The following is a 19,001-nucleotide window of genomic DNA, read 5'->3' as shown; positions in this document are numbered from 1 at the left end:
TTGGATTAGCACTGGCTTAAAAAGCTTAAATCATTAGAAAATGAGTCATAAATTTATACACTTCTTTACATGCAAATTCATCTTGCACGTGGAGAGGTGGATAGGTGCTAAAAAAACAGACAAATAATAGGTGCAACCTCACCATGGACCGAAATCAAAATTACTTGGAAAGAAGACTCATGATGTTATATTTATTAGATTATCACTAGTCCAAAAAAGATTAAGTTGTCAAGAAATTCACCAGCAATGTATATTAAACTTACATGAGATGAATTATTAGTTGCTGGATTATATTATTTTCTTTTCTTTGAATATTAAAATAAAAAGATAAATAGTGTAGACTTGTTAGGTTGAAACCTTGGATTCATTAGTGCATTCCAAATGAATTGGCATCAAGTCTTCTAAATAATAATTTAGTTTCTAAACTATTTTGTATAGAGATATAGTGTAAAGTCAGACCAAATTTGGACCAAACGTGGTAATGGTTTCTCAATTTACAACAAATAGGATCATAGAAGTCTTTTCCCATACTATGATGTGTGATTTCCCTGTAATTTTCTGTATATACTGATATTATAGCTTTCTGAATCTACTCAAGTCCCATTATCTCTCCATTTCTTCAATAACCCCTTGAGCTTCCATCTAGTTCTACTATCTCGTCTGGTACATTCCCTCTGTTAGACAACTGGACACTGCTTTCAGCTGGTTCATCTAGTTTGGAAACCTTTCTTATATAAGAAGGCATTTCTGAAAAGCTATTCCTCACAGAGCTCCAATCTGCGGAGAATGATGTTCTTGCTGATTGCGGAAGTTGCCGTTGCTTTCTCCTTCTATTCCTCACTTCAGCATGCCATTGCTTTAAAATGTCTGCCATGTTATCTTCCATTATCTTACCCCTGAATTGTGAACCCATCTGTGTATATATATAAACAAAATTACTTCAGATATGAAAAATTAGGTTTTTGGATCAAGATATAGAACAACACTTCAGATCAATGTACTTCACCTGTGTGACAAGTGCGTAGAGAGGAAGAGTGATGTAGCTGCAGAGGACTTGAGTGGTCACCCTAAAAAAATCAAAGGAATTAATATGCAATCAACTAATAACAATTTCAAGTAAATAGAATAATTTTGAACTCTGATCATAATTAAAAAAATCTAGGTAGTCTTACGCTAAGGAAATTCTCGTAACAATGCTCACAGTGTGCTCGTGGTAGCAAGATTTGAAACCGAATTGGATCTAATAGCAAGGAGAGAATTAACCATAAGTATATTGTTTGTCATACGTTGTTTAAAATTTCTTCGTTTTTTTTAGAGCAAATAGCTAATCTCATCTAATCCTCTTCTATTTATATAAAAATACATGCGGGAAAGAGAACTCACTGAAACCCAAATGAAGAAAGCGAACTCAAATGCATTCTACAAGGTCCAAAGAAAGTAAAATCAGTTCAATTAATGTTACACAATGAAATCTTAGGAAAGTTAAGAGGGCATACCAAAAATAGAGTATAATGTAGCAGCAGCAAGACAAATCTAGGTTTCCTGAACCAGAAGAGATCATCGTTCACTCGCACAAGTGGTGTTCCGACGATCACACTGTTCTGCTCTTTAATTTGAAGAGCCATTTTCGCAACGATATACTCAAGTTTGGCTCCTAGAACCAGAACGGCCTACAAAGAAAAGCCAATTATTGTATTTGAAACACATAAGAACTAAAGTACTGCAAACATATATACAACAAATGCACTTACCAAGAGTGGAACATAGGATAGCCAGAAATATACATGCCAACCTGGTAAGAGAACAAATGCCATGAGAATAACACTTCTCAATAATCTCAATCACAACACAAACTAATTACAATTAAGGGTCAATTACACATTGGAGCAGTCTAGTTTGCGGCCAGGACAATATGGTCCATGTCGTTTAAAAATTAACGAAAACAACATAAATGAATCCTCTTGGCCACTCCTTCAATTTGGTCCATGTCATTTAAAAATTAACAAAAACAACATAAGTTATGTATCCTCTTGGCCACTCCTTCAGTCTAACCATCAAGTTAACTTTTTTTTCTTTTTTTTTTTCTTTTTTAAAATTTTTCTAACGTAGCACTCAGTTGACGGCCTTTGTTGTTTGCATACATAGATGCTTGACTGATAACATGTGAATTAATAATTAAGAACGTTCTCAAAAGAAAGCCTCAGCGGTCTTGATAGGGGAAGATAAAGATTTCTTACCATACACATCGACGAGCATAAAAATGACTACCGCAAACCACATTAAAGGGCTGATTGCAACCATGATCTTGAAATCTTCCTCCAACGATCGCTGTATGTATTTTTTGAAATCGAAGCTTGGCCTGCTTGGCAAATGAGCCTGCAGAAAGTTGATCATTAGCAGCAAACTCAATTGATTCAATCAAAACAGTTAGAAAGTTGGACTTGATCTTCATTAAGTTACCGCTATGAAGCCGTGTCGGATGGTGATGTAGTCAACTTTTGCCACTGAACTATAAAATTGCCTGAAAAAACATCTCTGCTCCATATTCACAATTATAATCCAAAACCAAAAGAATTAGAAGTGAACTTATTCTCTGCTGTGCTGTTATCCATATAAGATTAAGGGGTTTTTCTAACTTTAATCATTCAAAAAAATTGAAATTTAAAATAAACCTGGTGCTAGATTACATATAAAATTAGGGATACTTTGAATGCGGTCCCTAGCTATCAATATTATTTGATTGAAACCTTGTTAGTTTTTAGTTTTTGATTGAGGTCCCTGACATTAATGTAATTGTTTTTACCATATTTAGGGTCTCGTATTTAGATCTCGCACAAATACTCTGGGGACTTAAATGTAATTATGTGATAAAGGAATGGGCAAATATGTAATAAGTGAGGAGCCCTTATTTTATAAAAGGACTCCTCACCCTCACAATTGGAGGAGGCCAATTCCTAGGCCTTAAGCTCTCATCCTCTCACATCCCCTCTCAGATTCATTACAGAGGCTCTCTCTCTCTTTCCCCCTCAGAAATACGATATCAGTGTGGACGTAACCCAAACCTTGGGATGAATCACGATACATCTTGTGTTATTTACATTTCATGCAGATTCACGGTCTGATTTACGTTGTTCCAAGACCTCCGGTTTTGTGCATCAACATTTGGCGCCGTCTGTGGGAATCGATACGAAAAGTTGTGTCAGTTCTCTTTCATTGTTCACCTTCACCGTGAATCTGCAGAAAACCCATCTCCCCATTTCATACGATTTCTTTGTAAACTTTCAGAATCCTCACGCCACAAACTTAAAAGCCAAAACCTTTTTCCAACCTAGAGAAGGAAACAACGAAAGCAATAATTTTTTTATTTCTTTTCTAGAGGACTTGGGTCAATCATAAAATTGATTGGCAGCCACGAATTTTGGGCTGGGAGGAGAATCAAAAGCCTCAACCATGGAGTTGGAAAGCGATTCGGGAAGTCACTCACTGCAGTTGAAGATTGTGGATGGCATTGAATAAATTACTTGACACATGTTTGAGGCCAGCCAGGCACATGCCCTACTAAGGAGGCATATTGTTCCACAAGTCCAAGGGACAACACATCCTCAAGAACCCCTTGCTCGCCGACTCTATCGTCCAGAAGTCTAGCATCAAATCTCACCAAGAAGCTAGAATCCGAGTTGATGACCCGAGCCCAACTGATGACCCGAGACTAGGCATATGCCCAGGCCCTCGCTCCGCCTCCTCTGCCACCCCCTCCACCCCACGTTGCGCCTCACGGCGTTGATCATTCGAAGAACCAGCTTCCCTGCGCTAATTGCAAGGCCATCCTCAACGTGCCTTATGGCCTCGCGAGGTTCCGGTGCCCTTAATGCCAAGTTGACCTGGCTGATGTCTCGTAGCTCCAGTTTGCAGCTGAGTCGCCTGCGGACCCGTAGGCTCGGCGTTCTAGATTCCCTCACTTCGGCGCTTCAGATTCTCTTCAGCTTTGATGAAGGGACATATATAAGAGGAATCAAGAACTGTGATAACTAATTACATATTTGCCACACTCCTAAGGGGCAGATCTGGAGATGTACTGTCCACCATCCAAAGGTCCTTGTGTCAGATGATGCCAGACAGATCTCAAGAGTTCAGCTTCGAGAAGAGAAAAATGGTGAAACCCAGATGGGATTCTGCTATCAAAATCTTGATTATCCTCCTCAATCTCCATCGGGCCTTAGCGTCTGTAATTCGGTCTAGTGAGGCCACCACTATGATGGAGCTCGAAATTGAGCTCAAGAAGGCCTCCGAGTCTTTGAAAGTGTCGCTCCTCCAATGGTTTTGCGTCTGCGTCCTTGATATCCTGATCACAGGCATCTTTCTGCACGAGGTCAAATGCGATGGAGTAGATGAGGAACATAGTCTTCTTCAAGGCATCAACAGCTGGAAAATCAACGAAGAAAGGAAGGCTTTGCTTTTGAAGACCCCGAGAATCATAAGGATGCTAAAGTTGGCGAATCCAATGCCACTTTAGAAAAAGAAGTCACACACTCAGAATACAAGGATCGATGCTGACACCGAAAGTGAAGAAATTATTCAGATTCCTTCACATGGGTAGACTGTTCACTTTAGCTTTAATCATGTAAGCTGTGGCGAGCATGTAACCAGGGTTAGGTTTGTAAACCTAAGTGGTTAATCGTCTATATGCAAAAGCAAAACAGAAAAACAAAGTAAAAGCAGAAAGCAAAAGAAGATAAAAAGAAGCAGACATAATTACGGTAATGATGGCATGCAGAAAAGAGAATTATAGGCGTGACCCATTGAGCAGAGGGGCATATTTTTTTTTTTTTGAATGATGTAATTCATTTTCCTTATCTTTCAAAGACATCTGTATAAACCCCATTAGATGGTAATAAAAAAAAAAAAAAAAAAAAAACTAAAGGCCCAAAATAATGGGCTGCAATATTATGTGAAGGGCGAAGATCCGTACGCCCAAAAGAGTCAGGCCCTATGACTTTAAAATTATTAGGCACCCTTACCACCAACTAAGTGATCAAAAGTACGCCAAGTGCTCCCAAAATTGTTCGGCAGCTTGCCGCTATTACCATCAACCAGGTGATCAAAAATACGCCCAGTACTCCCAAAATTATTCGGCAGCCTGCCGCTATTATCACTAACCAGGTGATCAAAAGTACGTCCAGTACTTCAAAATTATACATGAGCATTACCCATGTCAATCATACATAAATATTCATGAGCATCACTCATGTCAATCATACATAAACATTCATGACCATCATTCATGTCAACATTCATGAGCATCACTCATGTCAACATCTATGATCATCACTCATGTCAATCAACATAAACATTCATGAGCATCACTCATGTCAATCAGCTTCAAAAGCTTCATTTACAGAGCTCTATCTTCAAAAGCTTCATTTACAGAGCTCTAGCTTCAAAAGCTTCATTTACAAAAGCTTTAGCTTCAAAAACTTCATTTACAGAGCTCTAGCTTCAAAAGCTTCATTTACAAAAGCTCTAGCTTCAAAAGCTTCATTTACAGAGCTACAGCCTCAAAAGATTCACTTGCAAAACTTCACCTACAAAGCTTCAGTGCAGGGTATATAAATACCGCCTCAGAACAATCGCCACTTCGGCTCATACATGGATTTAATTTGAAGTCTCCAACCAACAGACTATATTGACCGAAAACTTGGGGGACTACATTATGTACCATATATTGGGCCTCAACGAGGCCTCATAAAAAATACTTGGGGGACTTAGGTCATTATTTATGTACTGAAGAGTGAACCCTTATTCTATAAAAGGGAATCCCTCACCATCATTAGAGAGCATCAACTCTAGCCCATCATTCATGTATTGAGGAGTGAGCCTTTATTTTATAAAAGGGACTCCCTCACATTCAACACCACAAGCCGAGCCAACCAAGGGAACATAAGCTACGAGCCTCGCAGCATGTGCTACTTCTAGTTGAGCATCATTTCAAATTGAGCACCGCCTCATATTGAGCATCAGTTCAAGACAACATTTAGTATATTGGGCCTCAATTGGACCTCATGAAAATACTTAGGGGACCTAACCCATCATTTATGTATTGAGGAACGATCTCTTATTCTATAAAAGGGACTTCCTCACCATCATTAGAGAGCATCAACTCTAGCCCATCATTCATGTATTGAGGAGCGAGCCCTTATTTTATAAAAGGGACTCCCTTACCTTCAACGCCACAAGCTGAGCCAACCAAGGCAACATAAGCCACAAGCCGAGTAGCCTCGCAACATGTGCTACATCTAGTTGAGCCTCATTTCACATTGAGCGCCGCCTCATATCAAGTATTCAGCTCTAGACGACATTTAGTTACTTCAGCCCATACATGAACTGAATTTCAAGTCTCTAGCCAAAAGACTTTATTGACTGAAGACGTGGGGGACTACTGTTCGTACCATACTTAGGGCCTCCGTATTTAGACATTGTATAAATACTCGAGGGACTTAAATGTAATTATGTAATAAATGAAGGGGTAAATATGTAATAAGTGAGGAGTCCTTATTCTATAAAAGGACCCCTCACCCTAACAATTAAAGGAGGCCAATTCCTAAGCCTTAAGCTCTCATCCTCTCACATCCCCTCTCAGATTCATTATAGAGGCTCTCTCTCTCCTCCTCAAAAATACAATATCAGTGTGGACGTAGCCCAAACCTTGGGGTGAACCACGATACATCTTGTGTTATTTACATTTCATGCAGATTCACGGTTGAATTTACGTTGTTCCAAGACCTCCATTTTTGTGCATTTATTTATGTACTGAGGAGCGAGCCCTTATTCTATAAAAGGAACTCCCTCACTTTCATTAGAGAGCACCCATTATTCATATACTGAGGAGCGATCCCTTATTCTATAAAAGGGACTCCCTCACCATCATTAGAGAGCATTAACTCTAGCCCATCATTCATGTATTGAGGAGCGAACCCTTATTCTATAAAAGGGATTCCCTCACCTTCAACACCACAAGCTGAGCCAACCAAGGCAACATAAGCACAAGCCGAGCAGCCTCGGAACATGTGCTACATCTGGTTGAGCCTTATTTAGCTCTAGACGACATCTAGTTACTACTGATTATACCATATTTAGGGTCTCGTATTTAGATCTCGTACAAATACTCGGGGGACTTAAATGTAATTATGTGATAAAGGAAGGGGCAAATATGTAATAAGTGAAGAGTCCTTATTCTATAAAAGAACCCCTCACCTTCACAATTAGGGAGGCCAATTCCTAGGCCTGAGGTCTTTCATATTCAGAGGAAGCCTCCTCACCCCCAGAGGCTTCACTCTCACCTCACAAACTCTCTCTCCCTCTCAAAATTATACAATATCAGTGTGGACGTAGCCCACACCTTGGGGTGAACCACGATACATCTTGTGTTATTTACATTTCATGCAGATTCACGGTCGGATTTACATTGTTCCAAGACCTCCGGTTTTATGCATTAACATTTGGCGCCGTCTGTGGGAAACGACACAAAAAACTATGTCGGTTCTCTCTCAACTTTTCACCTCTGCCATGAATCTGCAAAACCCAAGAGCCCAAAACCTTACTTTTGGATTTTTTTTTTCCAGAAAACCCTCAATCTCTCTCTGGGTTTTATTTATTGGTGTTGTACTTGGTGCATTTATGAAAAAAGTCGCTCACAAGCAGCAACTTTTTGATTCCCATCAAATCTGCCTTTCTCCAAGGCCAGTCTCTCTCTTTTTCCTACTTCCACGACACCACCAACCCTTCACCCATCAAATCAGTCAAACCCTAAGCATTTTCAAGAAATCCAAGAATTCAGAAAAAAAAACACAATTCCTTCATTCCTGCGTAAAAAAGCTGACGCAGAAGAAAAATCGTCTTCGGTTGCTGGAAACCAAGACCCACACAACGTTGTCGTTTGGGGGAGAAACAGAGTTCGACTCCGACCGCTGAGCTGATCGTCGATCGAGTAGAATGAGGAGGGCCGAAAGAACGAGGAACACGTGGCGCGCCTTCAACGTAGGAATTTTCAGAGAAGGATCAGTTTGCAGGTTTGCAGCTTGAGTCCATGTCACAGTTAATTGATGGAGCAGAATTGCAGGTTAAAAGTTCAATCATTTGGAATTTTTGAGCTTTTGATTGTTGGCTAAGTAAGTCTTAAGCATTTTTAATTGTGTGCTTGGGCTTGTGCTTCTCATTCCCGTGACAAATTCCGACGATGAGGATGCATTGTCCAAACCCTCCTCTTCATCCTCGAACCCCTGTGGGCTCAGCCCGTGTCCACTTCCCGAACCCCGAAGATGCCATCAAGATTCAAACTTTGTTGGGTTTTGTTGGGTTTGTCATTGTTCCCAGCATGTTTCCTTCATTAGAGAGCAACGCCGCCAACTGAGCAACCGCCTCACAGCGAGCATCACTCTTAACCCATCACTTATGTATTGAGGAGCGAGCCCTTATTCAATAAAAGGGACTCCCTCACCACCATTAGAGAGCATCGCCGCCTACGGAGCAACCGCCTCGCCGCGAGCATCAACTCTAGCCCATCATTCATATATTAAGGAGCGAGCCCTTATTCTATAAAAGGGACTTCCTCACCTTCAACGCCACAAGCCGAGCCAACCGAGGCAACATAAGCCACGAGCCGAGCAGCCTCGCAACATGTGCTACTTCTAGTTGAGCATCATTTTAGATTGAGCACCGCCTCATATCGAACATTAGTTCAAGACAACATCTAGTTACTTCGGCCCACACCTCAAGCCAAAAGACTCTCTTGACTGAAGACTTGGGGGACTACTGTTTATACCATATTTAGGACCTCGTATTTAGATCTCGTACAAATACTCGGGGGACTTAAATGTAATTATGTGATAAAGGAAGGGAAAAATATGTAATAAGTGAGAAGTCCTTATTCTATAAAAGGACCCCTCACTCTCATAATCAGGGAGGCCAATTCCTAGGCCTAAGGTCTTTCATATTCAGAGGAAGCCTCCTCACCCCCATAAGCTTCACTCTCACCTCACAAACTCTCTCTCCCTCTCAGAAATACAATATCAGTGTGGACGTAGCCCAAACCTTAGGGTGAACCACGATACATCTTGTGTTATTTACATTTCTTGCAGATTCACGGTCGGATTTACGTTGTTCCAAGACCTCTGGTTTTGTGCATCAACATTTGAACCACGATACATCTTGTGTTATTTACATTTCATGCAGATTCACGATTGGATTTACGTTGTTCCAAGACCTCCAGTTTTGTGCATCAACATTTGGCGCCGTCTGTAGGAATCGACACGAAAAACTATGTCGATTCTTTCATTTTTTTTCATCTCCACCTTGAATCTGCAAAATCCACCCAAAAACCCAATAACAGAAAAGCTCCAAATCTCTCTCTCTCTCTCACTGGTCTGGTGGTTGGCACTTCAATTTCCCCCCCAAGTCCTAGCTGTACCACCCACCAGCGCCACTGCCACCAACCCTTCTGAAAGGAGAAGACTTTCCCTCTTTCATAGAGCTCACGCTCACAATGCAGCAGTAGACGAGGACGGTCCAAGTAAAGCAAATGTCAAATCTAGCTAGCAAGAGAGAGATTCACGAGTTTCTTCTCCTTCTCTGGGGAAATCGAACGCATTCATATCCAACGTGAGCCAGGGAAATCCAAGACCGCATTTGTTACTTTCAAGGATCCCGAAGCTTTTGAAATCGCGTTGTTATCATCGGAAGCAACAATAGTAGATCAGATCGTGACTATTTCTCCTGTTCAAAATTATGTACCAATTGAGATCCAGGAGGTTAGAATGGTCGTAAGTGCTGATTATGTTGCTTCTGCAGAAAATATTTCACCAGAAAAAATTTCCCCCTCACCTTCAGCTTCTGAAAGCTGTCACTACCCCTATACTTGCACAATGACAACACACCCACACGTAGAACGATGAACCAGAGGCTTTCTTTCCCATAAAACGACACCGAAAGGCTTCAAAATCCGTGCTGATCGATTGGCGTCGGGAAAAGTGAAGGTTCAGATTAATCTCTCCAACGACCTAGGGTTCCGATGAGGAAGGTTGAATCGTTGTTCGCTGATTGATTGCTCTATCGCTATTTTTGCTCAAATGGCTTCGGAGGATGTGAAACCGAGTGAACCGGCGGTCTCGACGATCGTCAACCTAGCAGAGGAGGCGAATATGGCGAGGGAGGGCATGGTCAAAGCTCCGAACCTCACGTTGCTCAGCGTCTGCAAGTCTCTCGTTGCTGGCGGAGTAGCCGGTGGAGTGTCACGCATGACTGTTGCTCCATTGGAATGACTTAAAACTTTGCTTCAGGTTCATTTTTTCAACTTGTTTATACCTGCTCATGGTGCGGATCCCAACCCTCGCCACTGCCTCGAAGCTAGCCACCACCTCCACTGCATACACTTTCAGGTTATGCATCTATTTTTCTCCTATCTATTCATATTTTATGAGTGATCAGACAAAGAGAGATGGGACATCACTTAAAACGCTCAAAATCTGGAGACAAAGACAGAGACGCAGTGGAAAGCAAAAGGAAAAGAGAAAAAGAAAAATGAAGAATGATGGGCACGACCAGGCTGTCCAAGAAAAGCAAGTGCAGTTAGCCCTCCAGTTTTGCCAAGAGATAGAGACAGAGACGCAATGGAAAGCAAAAGGAAAAGAGAAAAAGAGAAAGAAATGAAAGGGGAAAAGCAAAAGCAAAGCATAAAAACAAAAGCAAGGAATAAACATCCCGCCAGAATGATGTGATTTACTTTATTTATTTTTGAATGATGTAATTTATTTTTCGTATCTTTCAGAGATATCTGTATAACCCCATCAAAGGGTAAAAAAAAAAAAAAAGGCAAGCCCAAAATAATGGGCTGCAATGTTATGTGGAGGGTGAAAGCCCATATGCCTATAAGAGTCGAGCCCTCTATTATCACCAACCAGGTGATCAAAAGTACGTCCAGTACTCCACAGTTATTCAGCAACCTGCCGCTATTACCACCAACCAGGTGATCAAAAGTACGCCCAGTACTCCACAGTTATTCGGTAACCTGCCGCTATTACCACCAACCAGGTGATCAAAAGTACGCCCAGTACTCCAAAATTATTTGGTAACCCGCCACTATTACCACCAACCAGGTGATGAAATGTACAAATTGTACTCTAATATCATTTGGCAACTAGCCATTCATGCCACCAACCAGGTGATCAAAAGTACGCCCAGTACTCTAAATTATACATGAGCATTACTTATGTCATTCATACATAAACATTCATGAGCATCACTCATGACAATCATACATAAACATTCATGACCATCATTCATGTCAACATTCATGAGCATCACTCATGTCAACATTCATGAGCATCACTCATGACAACATCCATGAGCATCACTCATGTTAATCAACATAAACATTCATGAGCATCACTCATTTCAATCAGCTTCAAAAGCTTCATTTACAGAACTCTAGCTTCAAAAGCTTTATTTACAGAGCTCTAGCTTCAAAAGCTTCATTTACAAAAGCTCCAGCTTCAAAAGCTTCATTTACAGAGCTCTAGCTTCAAAGCTTCACTTGCAAAGCTTTACCTACAAAGCTTCAATGCAGGGTATACAAATATCGCCTCTGAACAACCGCCACTTCGGCCCATACATGGATTCAATTTGAAGTCTCTAGCCAACAGACTCTATTGACCGAAGACTTGGGGGACTACATTATGTACCATATATTGGGCCTCAATTGGGCCTCATGAAAAATACTTGGGGGACTTAGCCCATTATTCATGTATTGAGGAGCGAGCCCTTATTCTATAAAATGGACTCCCTCACCATCATTAGAGAGCATCACCGTCTACTGAGCAACCGCCTCGCCGCGAGCATCAACTTTAGCCCATCATTTATGTATTGAGGAGCGAGCCCTTATTCTATAAAAGGGACTCCCTCACCTTCAATGCCACAAGCCGAGCCAACCAAGGCAACATAAGCCACGAGCCGAGCAACCTCGCAGCATGTGCTATTTCTAGTTGAGCATCATTTCAGATTGAGCACCGCCTCATATCGAACATCAGTTCAAGACAACATCTAGTTACTTCGGCTCACATATGGGCTGAATTTCAAGTCTCCAACCAAAAGACTCTTTTGACTGAAGACTTGGGGGACTACTGTTTATACCATATTTAAGGCCGCGTATTTAGATCTCGTACAAATACTTGGGGGACTTAAATATAATTATGTGATAAAGGAAGGGGCAAATATGTAATAAGTGAGGAGCCCTTATTTTATAAAAGGACTCCTCACCCTCATAATTGGAGGAGGCCAATTCCTAGGCATTAAGCTCTCATCCTCTCACATCCCCTCTCAGATTCATTACAGAGGCTCTCTCTCTCCCCCTCAGAAATACGATATCAGTGTGGACGTAGTCCAAATCTTGGGGTGAACCATGATACATCTTGTGTTATTTACATTTCATGTAGATTCGCGGTCGGATTTACGTTGTTCCAAGACCTCCGGTTTTGTGCATCAACAGCAATAATGTAAGTTACTATATTTTTTAAAATAAAAATTAAAAATTGAACTTTGAATTGTTTATATTAATGAGATTTTAAATAAAACCCATAATTTATGGGATTAAAAATAATAAATATAAATTATACTCTCTATTATATTGTGTGTGTGTGTGTGTGTGTGTGTGTGTGTGTGTGTGTGTGTGTGTGTGTGTGTGTACATATATGTATGGGTACATTAACCAAAATTAACAAAAAAATTTATTGTACCAAAACATGGATACATTCTCAAATCAACGAAAAAGAATGTACCCATATAAGTTTAAACATGGATTAAAAAATTTGAATGGATTTTATATTAAAAAAAGGGTACATTTTACATATAACAAATTGATATATTTGAGAATGGGTACATTGAAGATTAAAAAAATTGAAAAATTATATGAATGGGTACATTTAAGATTAAAAAATTGAGAATCTTTTTATATATATAAAAAAAACTAATAGGTACAAACTTAATTTAATTTTTTATTATTTTGGAAATGTTTGAATTGAAAATTAATTAGAAGTTGAATAGAGGTGTGAGTATTAAACCCTAAATTAATTACTAATTTTTATATTAAAAAATTATATAATAAAGATGTAAATTCATTATCACATTAATGCTAGGGACTTGAATCAAAGTTTGAGAACTAATAAGATCTTAGTCAATGAACAGTAAGAACTAAGGATCGGATACTAATTTTTCCGTAAAATTATATATAGTCTCTTGATGTGTCCTTAATTCAAAATAATTAATGTGCATTTATTTAATGTCTCTCATTAAATATTTAAATTTATTAATATACAAATTTTAATTTATTTTTTTGACCAAATTTTTTTTTTTAAATTTATTAATTTTATGTAACATTCTTCAAACTTGAAAGACTCAATTAATATACCTAAATGTATGTACTAAAATGTATTATATTGAACTAATGTATTTAAATGTTAGTATAGAAAATGTATGTATTGAAATATATGCACCGAAATGTATTATATTAAATTAATGTACCTAAATGTGTGTACCGAAATGTATGTGTCGAAGTGTATTATATTGAATTAATGTATCTAAATGTTTGTATCGAAATGTATGTATTGAAATGTGTGTACCTAAATGTATGCACCGAAATAAAGAAGACAAAGTACATCGAAATATATTGTATAACAAACATTAGTTTATCTAAATGTTTACAACAAAATATATTACAATGAAAGAAATGAAAATGAAAATTATAATGAAATAAAACCAATACATTAAAATTAGGAAGAAAAAAAGAAATAATTAAAACATGAAAATGTAATTAATAAATGAGGTTATTAATGTATCAATGGACTAAAATTATATTTTGATCTTACTCATGATTTTAGTCTAAAAGTCATATTTACCAAGGATTAAAATGACGTTTTCTATAAGATTAAACAAGTAAAAGCACTCACCATCCACAGATGAAATGATGTTTCCGAACTAGAATTCATGTGCCGTCTTCCAAATGTTGTTTGGCTGGTAAATCTGAACCGGTTGGGATCTGCATGCATGCTAACCATCTTAGCAAGAAGCAATGCAAATGTGAAAATGAAAATATAGGCCAATGAAACATAAAATATTCAATTTGGAGAGCATGCAGATGACTAAACGAGAAGTAACAGTGCTTAGGCCACTGTAAACCTCAAACCCTTTAACCCTTTAACCTTAAACCCTAAACCTGACCCAAAAATAAAGCTCGGTTCATTTGTTACCTTCTTTTACTAGTGGTAAATCTTACGGGATTAAACAGTGAAACGCAAAACATAAATTGGTTTCACTGCATACGGTCTAGATTGGCTGCATAGTTTGTTGGGATATTTTCAGCGAGTGGATTGTCTGTCCTCCTATTTTCATACTCTTTTCATTTCCTTTTATTTATGTGGTCACGGTTATGTCACGTCAATATTTTATATTTTTATTACTTTTTATTTTATTATTTTTATAAAAAAATAATATAAAATGTTGACGTAATTTAACCGTGATCATATATCACAAAAGAACATAAAAAGAGTATGAAAATGGAAGAGCAAACAATTCATCTCCTATTTTCAGTCATATTCTGACTTTTATGATTGAAAACATGCATGAAGGAGAAAAATTTCATTTCCAACGTCTTCGAAAGCTCAGGAAGGTCAAATAAATGTATTTTTCGGAACCAGAATAACTTTCCAATCACAGGTGGCTCAGCAAAATAAAAAGTTCAAAAAAAATAAAATAAAATAAATCACATTATCCAAAAAATAGAGTAAGTGATAAATTTGAGATATTTTTAGGGGATGTAAATATAAACATAGCAGCCTTTTGAGGGCATCATTTTTCAGGGTCAGTTAGCTCAAATACAAGAAAAGGGAAAGGAGGCAGATTGTCTTCCTTCCTGTTTCGGTATCATTCTCATTCTTTTTTATTTTATACTGTTAAGGTTAACTCATATTAATATTTTATATTAATTTTTTTTATAGAGATAATAAGATAAAAAGTAATAAGAATATAAAATATTAACGTGGCTTAACCGTGACTGTACAAATAAAAAGAAATAGGAAGGGCACCCAAACAGAGGGTAGACAACCTCCAAAAGAACGACAAGGATTGTCTGCCCTCATTGTTCCCGTGCCCTTCTGTTTTGTGTGTTCACGGTTAAACCACGTCAACATTTTATATTATGTTTTTATAGAGATAATAAGATAAAAATGAATTGTAATATAAAATGTTGACGTGACTTAACCCTAATCACACAAACAAGAGAGCATAGGAGGGCACGGGAAACAAAGAGGACACACAATCCTTGTCCCCAAAAGAAACCAGGAATACATATAAAAGTCAATAAAAGCATGTTTAGAATCTATGATCAAAATGACTTTTTGTCTTTATAGCTATAAGTAACAGTTGTTTGATAAACTATAATTAATGTGTCTTTTGATGTACTGAACTCCATTTTCTTAGAAAACTTTTTCCAATCAAACCATGCATATTTACTAATTGCATTACTTCAGTTATATCTCTGATAAAAACGAGACATGCTATTCTCATTTCAACTTGAAATACCGCATTATTAATCACCTTAACTAACTGCATTACTAATTAATATCTTAGAATAAGACGTACCATTCTCAACTTGGTACTCCATTGTTCGAGTTTCTTGCTCCCAAGCTTCCCAGCGCCTCATCTATACAAGAAAATAAAAGTATTTAGGTTAATTTGTATGCCTAATCATAATTTAATGGCATTGATAAAGCTGAGAACAATCTTGAAACGAACACAAACCTTGGCCCTCCCCAGAGCCATGGTAAGAACACTGTACACAATATGCATAACTGGCAGCACAAAAATAAGTATGTGAAGCTGACGAAGAGCATTTGTAGTCATGAAATGTACTTTTCCCTGCAAAATTTCGTCCAAATTAGTAACAAAGCACCCAAATTAACCGAACTACAGGATCAGAACTATTAATGCATTACCTCACTGCAAGAATCTGCAGCAGCTGCATCCTCCTTCTCTTCAAGTCGCCTATGCACTGATATTTGCCTTAGTACTTCATCATACAAACTGTTTGAGCCGGTCGAAAAGGTTGTCATAATCTTATTCAAAATCACAAATTTCTCGACGTCGTCTGCTTCTTCGGTTGTTTCCTTTCTGCGACATGGAAGCATGATGTTTCCCAGGTTGGCAGGTATGCAGATTTTAGATATCGAATCTTGGGTTATTGCTAATAAAAGTGACACAAATCCCATAAGCATCAACTCTGCACAACAACAAATAAACCAACTAAACTTTAAGCCGTTAAGCCAATACAATTAAAATCAAATAGTTAAAGAGTAATTCATTTGGTTTGACTATTGCACCTGATTTGAGCTTCTCAACCGCGTCTGTTAAGGCTGTTTTTCTCTGTCTCTTGAGAAACTGCAACAAATTAGATGTGTCTTAACGTCAAAACTCATTATAAATGTTTTTGAGACATGTCAAATTGTGAATTCGAAATAAGAAAGAAAAACTTACGTTGACAAGGAGATGGATGGAGTGCTCAATGGCGAGGGAGGTGAAGATGAAGATGAAGCAAACGGTGGCGAGTGCCCATGTCGGAGTGTATTCCAGAGAGGCGCCTTTGGAATCACCTGCCATGACGGCCTCGAATCTCTTTTTTGGTCTTCTATGAGATATTTATTCTTGTTGTATCCTAATTTCTTCAATAATTTATGGCAGACAATTTCCAGATGAGCGTGACATGAAGAACTCAGACTTTTGGCAACGAAGTTTTGAGAATTGGAAATCGTTTTCTCTCCCGTTCACACTAGGATTCATTTCCCAAAACATGTTATGCAAATTGCACCTATATATGAAAATTAAATAGGGTTTTTATCACAAATGGTCCTTGAAATCGACCCACCCAATCAATATGGTTCCTGGAATTGAAAATCAATCAATGTAGTCCCTGAAAATAGTTGTTGCAAATTAATGTGGTACTTCCATTATAATTCCGTTAAAATTTTTGTTAAGTGATGATGTGGCACATAAATGTGTCCCATAAATTTAATTAAATTTTATTATGTGAATAAAAAATATTTAAATAATAAAAACAATTGTTATTTTTTATAATTAAAATATTAAAAAAAAAAGAAGAAGAAGGAGATGATTGAACACTGTTCATCATCTTCTTACCCTCCTATTCGCAGAAATGATGAAATTGGAAGGAGAAATCCCAAGCTCCTAGTCCGACCATCCGCGTTCGCTTTCGAAGCCATTTAACATCTGAAATAATTCCCACACTAACTAATTGCCACAGAAAACGAAATCCAAAAAATGCAAATACTCTCTAATTACAATAAAAAGCACAAAACTTGAGTTTTTTGTTTCCCAAATGAGATCCAACAAAGATTAGAGCTTTAATGTGATGAGGTTCATAATAAATTTATCAAACACCAAGTATCAATCTCTAATTAACGCCAAAGGAAAAAGCGAGCAGAAGAAAAAAGGGGGAAAATTAAAAGAAAAAAGAGAAAATCTTCACTTTTTTTCTGTGTTCGAATGATGAGGATGAGAAATTGATATTATGAGAGAGAGAGAGAGAGTGGAGGTGGAGGATTCACTAGTGGCGATGGAGACGCGATGCAAAGCCTTCGAAAAAACCTCAAAGAGCTTTAAAATCTGGTGACTGAGGGCGATGAGGTCCTTTTTTAAATTGTGGATTTATGAGTTTGCTATGACTTTCATATGGGGAACTGGATTTTCTCCTTCCAATTTCATCATTTCTGTGAATAGGAAGCGAAGAAGATGATGAATAGTGTTCAATCATCTCCTTCTTTTTTTTATTAAGATTTTAATTATAAAAAATAACAATTATTTTTTATTATTTAAATATTTTTTTATTCACATAATAATATTTAGTTAAATTTGTAGAACCCATTTATGTGTCACATCAGCACTTAACAGAAATTTTAACGGAATTGTGACAGAATGACCACATTGATTCAGCACTTAACAGAAATGTTAACGGAGACCATCTTGATTTGCAACAATTATTTTCAAGGATTGCTATTTTCAATTTCAGAGATCATCTTGATTAGATGAGTCAATTTCAAAAACCATTTATGACAAAAATCCAATTAAATATGAAACACTGATTATAAAGAAAAGTCTACACAATTGGGCTTGACGTCAACCGTCACTGATGTAATGGGAGAGGGAAATTTCAAAGAATTTGATCAACTTGATAAATTGTATACTGCAATTTCCATCAACGCATTATTGAGTTTTTGATGTTCCACCTTTTTTTGATCGTTTGACTTTATAAACAACAGTAATTTTTTATCATCAGATAATTATTTTGAGAGTTTTAACGAAAAGTCTACAGTATTGTTTAATTTAACGAAAAGTCACATTTTTACAATAAAAAAATTAATCACGGTACTATTCACTTTACTCTTTATTTTGTTCTTATAGTTAAAACTCAAAGTTTTCAAACTTTTTTTTATTAGTTTTCCTAATTATTTTTTGAATAAGACGTGAGACACCCATACTATATATGCTTATTGCATTTGATTGTTGCTGTTCAATACACAAGCTTCGCTACCAAATTGAAAAAGGGAAAATGTACATTTACACACGGAAACAGTAAAAAATTTATTCTTGTCATGGCAGTTTCATATTTTAATGTCCATATTTATTTTTCTATTAATGATAACACTATTAAGTAGAAGCTAGAATCAACTTTTAACTCTAGTGTAGCACATAAATCTTATGATTCCCTGTTTGTACAACATGAGATCGATCCCGTAACCATCCAGTTTTCACCACGTACTGAGGCAAGGCTGCCGAAGGCGTGTGCCTGCCAAGACAACTCTTTCCCTCACTCGACACTTGAGCTCCATACCACTTGCCAAAGAAAAGTGATTCCAACACATGGGGAGCTACTTTATGCGGCAACAAGC

General features: G+C 37.7%; 1 protein-coding gene across 1 annotated transcript; it reads right to left on the bottom strand.

Annotated features, from left to right (window-relative positions):
• Positions 1-406: 406 nt before the first annotated feature.
• On the bottom strand, positions 407-16,833 carry LOC103433298 (MLO-like protein 3). The gene is made up of 14 exons (XM_029101098.2): positions 16,573-16,833; positions 16,419-16,476; positions 16,035-16,318; positions 15,841-15,957; positions 15,682-15,742; positions 13,992-14,080; positions 2,461-2,535; positions 2,238-2,376; positions 1,752-1,792; positions 1,497-1,670; positions 1,384-1,419; positions 1,173-1,240; positions 1,007-1,067; positions 407-913 (listed from the first exon to the last, which is right to left on the bottom strand). Exons 1-14 carry the CDS (start codon positions 16,693-16,695, stop codon positions 620-622), a joined length of 1,620 nt encoding a protein of 539 aa, XP_028956931.1. The 5' UTR covers positions 16,696-16,833; the 3' UTR covers positions 407-619.
• Positions 16,834-19,001: the final 2,168 nt, after the last annotated feature.

Source organism: Malus domestica, chromosome 04 (genome assembly GCF_042453785.1).
Source record: "Malus domestica chromosome 04, GDT2T_hap1".
NCBI lineage: Eukaryota > Viridiplantae > Streptophyta > Magnoliopsida > Rosales > Rosaceae > Malus > Malus domestica.
The sequence above is the reverse complement of the archived record's forward strand: the minus strand, read 5'-3'. Positions and strand labels throughout refer to the sequence as shown.